The sequence below is a fragment of the Amblyomma mixtum genome, chromosome 4, assembly GCF_055824585.1.
Source record: "Amblyomma mixtum isolate Tamu chromosome 4, ASM5582458v1, whole genome shotgun sequence".
Classification (NCBI taxonomy): domain Eukaryota; kingdom Metazoa; phylum Arthropoda; class Arachnida; order Ixodida; family Ixodidae; genus Amblyomma; species Amblyomma mixtum.
In genome coordinates this window covers 143585832-143599280 of record NC_143015.1, presented here as the reverse complement: position 1 = coordinate 143599280, position 13449 = coordinate 143585832, and the positions used below count along the sequence as shown (strand labels likewise).

Below are 13449 nucleotides of genomic sequence, written 5' to 3'. Positions count from 1 at the left end.
TGTGCACAGCGGACATGGCAGATCACTGGCGACCCAGCGAATCCTTCTGTACGTTCTTCGAGGCAGACCCATTCGAGCTTGCCTGCATCGGCCAGGTCAACCTAGACGCCGCAAGAAGCCCCTTCTCAGGAGAGGCAATCGACCACTGCCTTCACTGCACAGGGACCGAAGGACGCACCTGTCATATAGCTCAGAACCTTTCAACGTGGAACGAATTCTTGTGCCACGGTGGGCTGGAAGTTCGGTACCTATCTGAGAGAAACGGCCACTTATGTCTATTCACCTTCTCTGCTCTACCTCCCTTAATAAGACACCGACCAAAAGTAATGCTACTCCAAGTCGCCGCACTTGTACGCTTGCTTCTGAAGACACACTGCTGCGTCACGTCGGTCTGCGTCAATCTGAACCAGCTGAATATACCCGAAGAAGTTCTATTCGATGCTTTGCGGGACAACAAATATCTGAAGAAGCTTGTGCTAGACGCGACCTACGGTGACATGCCAGAGGTTGCGTGCGCCGCCATATCTACCCTGACAGCCTTGGAAGAATTCGAATGCCGAGTCCAGGATTGCACGCCGGAATTGACCTCCGCACTGTCGACACTTCTTCACGAGGCGCAATTGACCGCCCTGAGAATACCCGAGTTGAAAATGGACCAGAGTTCAGGGAATGAATTGTTCAGCGCTCTGAGGGACAACACCACTGTGAAAGAAATATCGCTGCACGAGTCGGTGTTAAGCGCAACCTGCGGCGTAATGTTCATCGAATGCGTGAGAAATAGCGTTGTGCTGACTGCACTAAGTATGAAGGCAGACCTCGAGCAAGAAGATCAAGGCTTTCTGAACAACTTGCTTCGGGGTCTCCTGAAGAGCAAGACCATCGCAACGTTCACGCTGAGAGGTTTTCAATTCGAGCCTGAAAGTGAAATTCTCCTTGAGAAAATCATATCAGAGAACGAGGCAATTCGTGCGCTCCACATCATCGACACTCCTAGCACTCCCTGTTGTAAGCACGGAAGCAGTTGTGAAAGCTGGCTTGCCGCAATCGCTGGCAATGACAGGTTAGAAGAACTAACTATTCCATTACATGCTTGGAAGGCGGAGATGTGGGAACATTTCTTCACGGTTCTTGCAGGAAGGGCAAATCTGAGAATGGTGACCATTCAGAACGAAGATTCTTCAGATATCGGTGACTGTAACCGGGTCTACAAGGCCCTAATGGAGAGCGGGCAACAAGATAGAGTGTCCCTGAGAACATGCCGAGTTCTCAATTATTTTGAACAGTTGGAATGCGGGTTGTCTGTGGAGCAGCCTACTTTCAAGCGTATGTTGACTGACATAACGCTATTCGGCACGATGCCTTCAGCAGACCACGTGACATCACTGACCCTGGAGATCACAAGAGGCGACCTAGCAGTATCTTCAGCCTTGGCGAACTACCTAAGAGCTGCGTCAGCGCTTCAATTCCTCTCACTTTCCGTCGAATCGGAAGACGAAACGGTAAGCGTCTCAAGCGCGTGGTGGACTGTCATCCTCGAATCCCTGTCTCGAAGCGAGACCATAGAAAGGCTGAGATTTGTGTCCAACACCTTAATGGACGGCCATGAGCTGGAGAGTCTGGCCGACGTGGTCAGACTGAGCCGAAACATCCGAGGAGTGACCATTTTCACCGATACGTCCACGTTCACCCAACGCCTGGCAGACGGCATCCAGGACAACCGTGCCCTGATGAGCGCCATTCTTTGCGACGAATCATTCGCAGACGCACCCGAGTGCTGGTTTGCTGTCAGAGACACGGCGCGGCGTAACTCCGACCTCCTGACACACGCCGCGCTCTTCGTGAACGGCTTGCGGTTCGACAGGTAAGGACGCATTGCGTAGAGGACGTGCTACGGTCAGCCGCCTTACTAGAGTTGATTTAGTGTTTCGTGTGAGAGTAGAGTTGGACGTTGGTTCGCCATCTTGCTCTCTAAAGCATCCTGGTGATCTAAGGCTCTAACAGCAGCGTCAAGTATTGTCCCTGCATGCCTGGCTCTGCGCTTAAAGCTGGTGCTCGCGCAATTCACTAATTTTCGCATGCAAAACTCAATTTATTTGGATTAAAATAGTGCCTCAGTGATTTAAACACTTCCTAGTAGAGCGTTGGCTGCGCTTGGGCCTGCCTCAACAAGTTTTCAACATATTAAGAGCTTTATGAATAGGTAACGCCATTCTTTTAGAAGGCCACAAGTCACTAATGACTTCTTTTCATGATAGCGAAAAAACGCTCGAATAAAATTTGTGCTCTTAATACAAATACAATTTTTGAATAAAGATCTGCGCTCGAGCAAAAAGAAAACCCGCGAATGACGAGGATAGTTTGCGAACCAGTGCATGTCCGATAGTGAGCCATATTTCCATATTTCAATGAAGTACAATATTTTCCGGGGGCTGTACGCCGAGAGAACCCGAAGTGGTGTAAATTAATTCAGAGACCTCGATAAATACCCATATGTTCCGTCAGGAGGTTAAACCCGGAAGGGTACAATTTACCTCTTCTCGGTAGAAAAGTACAGAAGGATAGTTTACGGGGTGATTCACGTAACTTTAACCAAGTATTGAAAAAAATGTGGCGCACTGGAGCTTGGTGAAAGCAAATACATACCGTTTACCGCCGTGTGGCGCTCCTCCGGGGTGCCGTTACCGAAGTACCGTGAGCCCGCCCACCGCCGGTGAGCACGCGCTGATTGGTCCCCATGCTGCAGGCGAGCGCGCAGCTGCTGGTTGCCTGGCGCCATCTGGCGCAGTTAAGGCGATTTGCGCATGCGCATTGGTTGCGAGCGGGCTTCCAGCACTCCAGCAGCGGTAACACGGTACACGGTCCGCTAAAGGTGTGTAATAAAAGCATTTGTCTGTATTTTCTACGCTTGAGCTTACGAGTGTTTGGTTCGGTGCAATCTTAAAAACAGCGCGAATAGCATGTCGAAAGTTGTACACAATGGAACTTCCTCCCAACGTTCAGATTCCTCTTTCCACAGGTGCCACGCGTCAGCACTGGAAGAAGTCGTCCGCCATTCGTTCCTTCTTAAAAGTCTAGCTGAGACTGCGTCCATCAAGCAGGACGGTGTCGCCTCGGCCGTGCGAAGAGCCCTCAACACCATCGAAGACATGCACACCTTCATGCGGCTGACCGGAGTCGTCAAGGAGCGAGTCGCCTGTCACTCGCGGGGAGACGAACGCATGCAGCTCGTCGACCTCACTGAGCACTGCTGGGCACTTGTCAGACGGTACCTGAGTCTCAACGACGTCTTGGACGCCGCACCATCAGAGTACATGATCTTCGAACTTTCAGAAAACTCTGAAACGGCACCAAGCAGATAATTGCACGGATGGGTCCTCATGTCTGGCTGCTTTCATTACACCTGTGATTCCCATGCAACGAAGTTTCTGCCAGGAAAAAGCTCTGAACTTCGAGAATTTGGTCACCAGTGGTCCCTGCATTGCAGAAATTTCAAACGAACTGATAGGTTTGTTTAAATTCGATTGCGTATAATTAAAATTAGCAAATAATAATCATGTCTGAGTACCTAGAGATAAAACTGCTCGTAGCGCTGAATATATCAAATAAAAAATTCGTATATGTGCCTGTGCAAAGCACGAACAAATATTTTTTGCTTTGCGGTCATGGTTAGCTTTTTCACTGATTTACCTTCAGAAAACCTCCCGCATCTCTAGCGGCTGTAAATTTGTCCTTGCTTTCGTATTTAATATACTGTAAGTGCTTTTCCGCACGCATAAATTCCAGCCTGAGCCGCTTTGGGACGTTAAGCCCCATAAACTAAACCATAAACCATACTAAGAACTTCACGTTTTTACAGTCAATCTCTTGAAGAGAAATGAGGACAGCTCCATCTAATTACTTTTCGCAATAAATATTCATTCTTTGGCGTCTCTCTTTTATTGGTATGTTTACTTTTGTCCGGCAGCAAAAGAGTTTATGAGCAAGAAAATGAAAGTTGAGAATTTTCCGATGATTTAATTTAAACCAGTGAATCCTGCCCCGAGGAGGACTGGTTGCCACCGTTTTGAAGTGAACATAGGCGTAGCATAGCCTCTGAGATCCAGGCTTAACATCAGTAATTGACGCGTGCAGTTTGCTTTACAAATCGGCCGATGACGGCGATACGTGTATTTTGTTATTTGGTTTTGGTTTATGGTTTGTGGGGGTTTAGCATCCCAAAGCGACTAAGGCTACGAGGGACACCGTAATGAAGGGCTCCGGAAATTTCGACCACCTGGGGTTCTTCAACGTGCACTGACATTGCACAGTGGACGAGCCTCTATAATTTCGCCTCCATCGAAATTCCACGGCAGCGGATTCGATCCCGGCTGCATTTACGGGAAGACGCCGGTTTTTCAGCTGAGCAGGACTCTTAAAGGAGTGTATACACCTAATTTTGGTGGCATGTTTATGGGGGTTTAACGCCCCAAAGCGACTAAGGCTACGAGGGACACCGTAATGAAGGGCTCCGGAAATTTCGGCCACCTGGGGTTCTTCAACGCGCACTGACATTGCACAGTGCACGAGCCTCTATAATTTCGCCTCCATCGAAATTCCACGGCAGCGGATTAGATCCCGGCCGCATTTACGGGAGACGCCGGTTGTATACACCTAATTTTGATGGCCTGTTTTCTTTCCTACAATGATTCCGCTTATGGTAATTAGAACACCTGGGGTTCTGATTTCAAGACACTACCGATTCTGACTGATTCGAATGTCAGTGCATGATAAAGAACCCCTGGTGGTCGAAATTTCCGGAGCCCTTCACTACCGTGTCCCTCATAGCCTGAGTTGCTTTGGGACGTTAAGCCCCAATAAACCAAATCAAACCGAAGACGCTACTAAGCATGAATGACCATGTGGTATTCGCCTACGACCGACAAATAATTTATAATCGAGTTTTTCTGTCAGTAATGGCCTAGTGACTTAAGCATCCACCTCGCATGCGAGAGGTGCAGGGTTCGATCCCCATCGCTGCCAGTACCCACCGGTGATAAAATCTGTACAAGCTTTCCCCTGGCCTGGTGCTCGGCTTCTTTAGGATGAATTGCTAGGAGAATTAGCCTTTGATCGCACCTTGAGTAACCAAAAACACCTTGTGTCATAACCCTCTTTGGCCACAGATGACCTTGCGCCATGAAAATTATCATCATCGCGTTACAAAACAAAGCTCGGTATCAGAAAAAAATGCATGTACGAGCGCACTTACTGGAGCCGCCGCGGTGGCTCAATTGTTACGGCGCTTGGCTGCTGACCCGAAAGACGCGGGTTCGATCCCGGCCGCGGCGGTCGAATTTCGATGGAGGCGAAATTCTAGAGGCCCGTGTGCTGTGCGATGTCAGTGTACGTGAAAGAACCCCAGGTGGTCGAAATCTCCGGAGCCCTTCACTACGACGTCCCTCATAGCCTGAGTCGCGTTGGGACGTTTAACCCCCTGAACCAAAACCAAACCGAGCTTGCTGGAGTTCGCAGACTTCTGAGGAAAGTACACAAGAAACCACCACGTCATCCGCGCTAATGTAAACAGTTGCGGGGAAAACACGATCACTGTGTGTCGTTGTGTTTGAGATGTCTGATAACGGTTTAACAGCGTATTGTCGTACCTAGCAGTTACGGGTGCCTGGTTTAGTTACCTCATAGGCAACGGGCAGTAAGCTGATTGTTCTGTAATTTTCTAAGTCATTGGCATCTCTTTTCATATGGATTAAGGTGATGTAAACGTTCTTCTAAGCTCTTGGTATAGTGCAGGTCATCACCGACACCGACAAAAGGTGTCAGTACTCGTGGGGCCGTCACCAGGCAAAGCATGTCGATGCACCTGTACAAGCGTGGAAACAATAATAGTTTCCTGCATCGTGGAAGACTGTCGCCACTTGGTCAGTGATGCAGAGATTTGATCAGAAATGACAAAAATTCAGGGGGCACTTTGTCTAAAGTGCGTAGAGGCCAAAGCATTTTCCGCACCACCTTGACAGCCTCTGTGGCACAGGTGACGTCACCACAAGATGACGGCACGCCTAATTAATGACTAATTACTAATTAATGCTTCACCTTTAGGGGCGGTACGCGACAGCGTGTTGCAGCACTGCCAGGGAGTTCGCGGAACCGTTCGGCGCGACGCCTTTGCCCGTTGGAAACACCTTTGAACGCAACACATTTTTGAGAAAAGGAAATGGCGCAGTAATTATCCATCTCGGTGGACACCTGAACCGCACCATACGGGAAGGGAGGAAGTGGGAGAGAAAGATGAGAGAGAGGTGCCGTAATGAAGAAAAATAAAATTGTATTTGATGACAGGAAATGACGGAGCAACTTTCTCACATATCTCGGTGGACACTTGTCATCCGTTTGATTGACAAAAAATATGTTGGGGCTTGTGAAAAGGACTTAAAAATAATATGCCCCTGCCCGTGCCACGTTTGATTGACAGCTAGAGTGTGACAGTTTTGGCCTACAGTATGAGCCATTAAAGACTTTCGCCTTAATAAACGTACTACGTTCAGTTCAAACTGTCGCACAGCCGCCGCGGTGGCTCAGTGGCTATGGTGCTCGGCTGCTGACCCAAAAGACGAGGGTTCGATCCCGGCCGCGGCGGCTAGAATTTCTTTGGAGAAGAAATTCTAGAGGCCCGTGTACTGTGCGGTGTCAGTGCACATTAAAGAACCCCAGGTGGTCGAAATTTCCGGAGCCCTCCATTACGGCGTCTCTCATAGCCTTAGTCGCTTTGGGACGTTAAACCCCACAAAAACCAAAACCAAACCAATCAAACTGTCGCGACTTGTTCACAGATGCAGATATTTGACTAGAAATGGCTAAAGCGCACGGTCATCTTGCTTACTACGAAACATGGCTAAAGCCTATGCTTGTTTCGCAGGTGCTTTAATGCCACATTAAGGACTCAAAAGAAAAACATTCGACAGAAGTCTGTCTGGTTGGGAAATTTAATGTTAGGAGAAGGTAATTGACGCCAACCAAGTAAAATACAGGAAAAACACGACGTTTCGGGACCGGCTCGGCCCCTTCTTCACAGTGTGACTACGGGCGAGCGCAGCTTGGCTTTTTAAGCCTCTGCGTGGAGAACGTGAGGGGAGTGTGAAGAGCTAGGGGCCGAGCCGATCCCGAAACGTCGTGTTTTTCCTGTATTTTACTTGGTTGGCGTCAATTACCTTCTCCTAACACATTAAGGACCTCTTAGGCGTGCCGGGTAACAAGAGATTACATCCCGCTGTTTCGCAAATATTTGCATCGACTGCATCCTGCACTAACTCATGACACTTTATTTCTTACAGCGCATATTATTATTACTGAAATCGCGTTACAATGGAGCAGAATTAAAAAAATTTGGTGGTGGCTTAGCTGTGGTTAAGCCTGGATATTCAAGCGAAAATGTTCAGTCACGCTTGGTTTGACGTCATGGCTGTCGCAGTTCGCGCACAATGCACTGGGAGCACCACGATAACAGTGGAGGCGTTCGGCCGTCCACACACTGCCTGTACGGAGGCGGAGGAGGAGACGCGCGTGTAGTGAATACGGTGCTGTCTTAGACGGTTGCTTTAGAGACATGTACTGTGGTGTCCATTCCTTTAGGGTGTAAGTACACCAAGATATGAGGGATAGGCATTTCCTTTCTTTAAAACCAATTTTCATTTCATTTTCCTTCCCTTGCGGCGCGGTTTGGGTGTCCACCGAGATATGAGAGTTTCCTGGCGCACTGTTTGTCTTTCATTTATTTATTTTATTTGTGATATTTCATTTTTTCCATTTCTTTTTTTATTTTCGTTTCTGAGCTTTTTATTCTTACTTTTTATTCTTATTATTTTTATTACCTGCGCTGCGCGTGACTTCACTCGGTTTTGCGCATGCGCAGAGTATGGCTTTTGCAGCATACCCGGCATACGCGAAACTCGGTTTGGTTTTGGTTTGGTTTTATGGGGTTTAACGTCCCAAAGCGACTAAGTCTCCAACCCTCGTAGTGGTGGTGGTGAAACTTTATTTCCAGCGGATGTAGAGGAGCGACACGAAGTCGCCCCCCGCTTAAACGACGGCCGCTATCCCTTGGGCAGCGGCGGCGTCTTCAGCCAGCTGGAGGAGCTTGGTCGGTGTCCCCGGGTCGGGGCTGAGCAATATCCTCCCAATGAGCAGAGTCGGTAATGAAGTGACTCGTGGGTAGGGACGGCGGGCAGTTCCAGATCATATGATTCAGATCGGCTTTGCTATTACAATTTTTGCATTTGTTTGAGTAGAGTCCTTCCGAATAGAAGCTACACAATTGGGGATTTGGATAGGTGTTAGTTTCCGCCAGGCTTTGGCCTGTTACTTGGAGAGCGTTTTATCTGCTGGAGGAATCTGAGTCTTGCAAGCCTGTAGTGCTGCAGGATTTCTCTGTAAGAAAATAACCTGTCCTTGCCGGAGTGTATGGTGGGTGGGCTGCACGGGACAGTTCTCGAGCCAGGTTATGAGCCGCCTCATTACCAGCAAGGGAGGCATGAGCAGGCGTCCAGATTAGGCGAATGCCTAACAGAATCCGTGCTGCTTGTGGGGAGATTCTTCCAAACGTGTAGTTACGTATCGCCAATTTTGAGTCGCTGACAATGGTTTCTGCTGAGGATCCCGCAATGGCTAGAGCAATGGCTGTTTCTTCTCCAACATGTGTGTGGTAAGTGCGTATAGTGCCCCCAGTTATGAGTGTACCACATTCTGTGGTGACCACAGCTACCATCTTGTCAGCCGAAGAATCTGCTGCATCTACATATACCACAGAGGTATCATTAAGAAAGCGTTTGCCTAATGATTTGGCTCTCTCTGCACGACGTTCAGCGTGGAAATCTGGGTGCATGTTTCGAGTGAGTGGAGGAATGAAAAGAAGCTGGCGTATATGTTTGGGAAGGTCAGTTGTTGGTCCGCCTTGTCGTTTGTATGTTATGCCGAGTGTGGACAGAATGTGTCTGCCAGTTGGGGTGGCCGTTAGTCGTTCGTACTGCGAGACGGTTACCGCTTCAATAATCTCACTTAGGGTGTTATGAAGGCCGATACCTAACACTTTCTCAGTCGCTGTGTGCATGGGTAGCCCAACTGCCTCTTTGACGCATTTTCTGATTACGGCCTCCACAAGCCTTTGTGATCAGCCGCATAGCTTACATATGCCCTTACCTACATCTCAAGACCCTCGCTTCAAAATTCGCTTCAAAATTTCGCCAGAGAGACGTAAAATCGGAGGACACTCAAGCTTCGCCTTTAGGAGTGGAACGCGACAGCGTGTTGCAGCGCTGCCAGAGGAAACGCCATTGCCCGTTCGGCACGACGCCTTGTTGGACAAATCGAAAAATTGTATTATAATTTTATATTTTAAAAAAGAAAGGAAATGACGCAGTAAGTCTCGCTTATCTTGGTGAACGCCCGAGCCGCGCATCATACTTTTTTTTTTTACTCAGCCCCCGATTATAGGCCGCCGGTTACCCCAAATACAGGTCACCGGTTCGAATCCATGCCGGGAGCTAGTCTCTAACTTAACTAGTAAGTTTATGCTGCACGAAACGCTGAATCGTATGACACCATCTGGAACATTCTGTGTCAAACGGTTGGCATGATACGATTTTTCCCTACGCACGGTGCCGACAACTACAACGCCGGCGGCTCTTCGACCGCACGAGCTGTGTACGATGTAGCGTTCACGTGTGGAAATGGTTTGGTTTGGTTTACGAGGGTTCAACGTCCCAAAGCGACTCAGGCTATGAAGGACGCCATAGTGAAGGGCTCCGGAAATTTCGACCCCTGGGGTTCTTTAACGTGCACTGACATCGCACAGCCACGGCCGCTCAATGGAGTGCGCCTCCATTGAGCGGCCGTGGCACAGCACACGGGCCTCTAGAATTTCGCTTTCATAGACATTCCACCGCCGCGGCCGGGATCGAACCCGCGTCTTTCGGGTCAGCAGTCGAGCGCCATAACTGAGCCACCGCGGCGGCTTTGTGTGGGAATGCGAAATCATTACTGTACTTGGGTGAATATACTGGCGCGCACACACACACGCACACACACGAGTAGGACGAACGGTTGCATCACAATTTTGATATAAATATTCGTTTTTGAGGCAATGGCGCAGTAATTGCCTCACATCTCGGTGGACACCTCAACCGCGCCTTAGGAAAAGGTGTAGATAGTTTGGCAAGGCATACGATTCAAGGTGCATAGGTCGTCGGTTAGAATCCCTGCAGCAAGCTAGCCTCCAGCTTAACTAGCACATGTTACCTATATGCAACGAGGATCGTACGACACCAATGCGTCACATTTTTGTTATGAATGCTGTCAGGAATGCTGCCGCCACATAGAGGTCGGCCAGTGATGGATACGTAAGAAAATAAGGAAATGACGCAGTAACTGCCTCACATATATGTCGGTGGACACCCGAACCGCACCGTGAGGGAAGAGATAAATGAGGGAGTGAAAGAAAGGAAGGAAGAGGTGATGTAGTGGAGGTCCCCGGAATAATTTCGACCACCTGGGGACCTTTAACGTGCACTCACATCGGACAGCACACCGGTGCCTTTTGCGTTTGATACTGAAATTGGTTTTTGAGGAAGGAAATGGCGCAATATCTGTCTCGCATATCTCGGTGGACACCTGAACCACGCCGTGAGGAAACGGAGGAAGGCGGGAGTGAAAGAAGAAAGAGAGGAAGAGGTGCCGCAGTGGAGGCCTCCGGAATTATTTCGAGAGAGAGAGAGAGAAAACTTTATTTACAGAGGAATTCGGGGCACGCCCCAGGGTCCCCGCACGACTCCACTGCACTCAAGTGTTTATGTTCCGAAGGTCCATAACACTGGCAGCACGGCCGGTGGCGATGGTCTGCACGGCCGGGTCCTCCGAGCGCAGCAGGGTCTCCCAGTCCTCCCAGGTCTTGAGGTTCTCTAGGTCCCGCGGGGGAGGGTCCGCCGGGCAGAGGGAAAGGATGTGGAGGGAAGAAGCGAAGGGTTCTGGGCATAGGGCGCAAGCAGGAGTGGGGAAGGAGGGATGATAATGGGCTAGGGTAAGGGGTGAAGGGAGTGTGTGTGTCTGTAGTCTGCGCCAGAGTGTTGCGTGTTTCTTATCTAGGGAGGGGTGGGGCGGGGGGTAGAGCTGGCGAGAGGCTCTGTGCGCCTGGGTCAGCTCACTGAATGAGTGTATGCGCTCCTTCGTGAATCCCCAATCAGAGGCCACCTGAGCCCGGTTTAAAGAACCTCGGGCTAAAAGGTTGGCGGCCTCGTTCCCGGGATTCCCGGAGTGCGCGGGCACCCATATCAGCTCCACTTGGCGGGGCGGGGGGGCATCGGGCGAGTCCAGTATGCCAAAAGCAGGGACATGGACTCGGCCTCGAGCAAAATTTAGAATCGCAGTTTTAGAATCGCTTAAAATGTACCGGGCTTCCGTGCGGGTTATAGCAAGGGCAATGGCGGCTTCCTCTGCAGCCTCTGGGGACGTGTCTGGAGGGAGAGGTAGTGTGAGGAGGGCGGATAAAGAGGAGTCCACCACAGCTGCTGTCGCTTCATCACCCGTGCAGGCAGCGTCCACCCACACGGCGTCCGGCTGGGGGCCGTACGCTCGATAAAGTGCCTTCGCACGGGCTCTGCGGCGCTGCTCATTGTGGGACGGGTGCATATTCCTCGGCAGCGGCCTGATGAGGAGCTCTCGGTGAAGGGATCGTGGGATGGCGAGGAGGGTTGGGTCGTTGGCCGGTATTTTGATTCCGAGGGTGTCCAGGATATACAGACCTGTGGAGGTTTGTGTGAGCCTGATGTATTGGGCCTGTAGGTGGGCCTCCACCAGTTCCCCGATCGTATTGTGGAGGCCCAGGCCTAGTAACCTGTCTGTGGGTGTGTTGAGGGGAAGGTGAAGTGCTACCTTGAATGCCTTGCGAATCAAAGCATCCAAAGCGTTTATGTCATGTTTGGATAGGTGTAAGTATGGGGTAGTGTACAGCACACGGCTGAGGACAAAGGCATGAATGAGGCGACATAGGTCGCGCTCCTTCATGCCTCTATGACGTCCCGAAACCCTGCGGATGAGGTGCGATATCGCGCCTACAACCTGCTTGAGTTTCTTGAGGGTGGTGGTGTTTTTGCCATCGTTCTGGATGTGCAGGCCCAATACACGGAGGGTTCCAACCTCAGGTACCGGGTCACCATTCAGTTCAATGGCAATGGGGGAGCGGGGGCAGCGGTGGCTCTTAGGCCGGATGAGGAAGAGTTCGGACTTCTCTGGGGAGCAAGACAGTCCGATGGTCCGTACGTAATTTTGGGTGAGGGTGGCTGCTTCCTGTAAGGTGTTCTCTATGTCTCCGTCACTGCCGTGAGTGGTCCACAGGGTGATATCGTCGGCATAAAGAGTGTGCTTCAGGTGGGGAATAGTGGCCAATTTTCGGGCGAGGGGGATGAGGGTAATGTTAAAGAGAAAGGGAGAAAGGACGGACCCTTGAGGGGTGCCGATACTCTGAAGAGTGTAGGAGGGGGAAGACAGAGGGCCGAAGTGTATCTCAGCTGTGCGGTCAGTGAGGAATGCTTGAATGTAGGCATACGTGCGCACACCCACATTCAAGGGGGATAGAGCAGTCATGATCGCCTGATGTTCAATGCGATCAAAAGCTTTGGAGAGATCCAAAGCTAAGACTGCCTTGGTGTGACCCGGAAGAAGCGGATCGAAAATGTCGTGTGAGAGTTGCAGCATAACGTCATGTGCGGATAGATGGGGGCGAAACCCTACCATGCTATGCGGGTAAATATTGTTGTCCGCCATGTGACTTGTGAGTCTCGCTAACACAACATGCTCTAGGAGCTTCCCAAGGCATGAGGTTAGCGAAATAGGGCGAAGGTTTTGAAGTGTAAGTGGTTTGTTGGGTTTAGGTATGAATATTACCTTCGCGTGGCGCCAGGACTGCGGGAGGTTACCCTCCCTCCAGCACTGGTTGAAGTATTTCGTAATGTGGGTGATCGATTGGTCATCCAGATTACGGAGCATGGAGTTTGTGATTTGGTCTGCACCAGGTGCGGAGTTGGCGCGGAGAGTCAGGAGGGCCGCTCTGACTTCCGTCTCCGTGATGTCGGTGTCGAGTGTTGGATTTGCTTGTCCTGTGTAGTGCGGTAGAGGTATGGGGCCGCCTGGAGATGTGTACATGGTTCGAAGTGTGTCTAGAAGGGTGTCGGGATCGTCAATGTGTTCATGTGTGAGGCGTGTCACGTGGTGCTGTGTTGCTGATTTGGTGCGCGTGGGGTCAATGAGGTGTCGGAGGAGTTGCCATGCGTGTTTGCTGGACAGGTTTCCGGCGATGCCGTCACATATCTGTCCCCAGTTGGATCGGCAGAGCTCCTCAGAGTGGTGTTGGATTTGTGTCTGCAGCGCGGCCAGCCGCTTCTTAAGCGTTCTGTTGTGTTTGTTGCC

At 50.4% G+C, this 13449-nt stretch overlaps 1 protein-coding gene across 1 annotated transcript; it reads left to right on the top strand.

The window, feature by feature from the left end:
• The first annotated feature begins 14 nt into the window (after window positions 1-14).
• LOC149348559 (uncharacterized) lies at window positions 15-3359 on the top strand. The gene is made up of 2 exons (XM_089585851.1): window positions 15-1861; window positions 3017-3359. Exons 1-2 carry the CDS (start codon window positions 15-17, stop codon window positions 3357-3359), a joined length of 2190 nt encoding a protein of 729 aa, XP_089441977.1.
• The last annotated feature ends 10090 nt before the right edge of the window (window positions 3360-13449 follow it).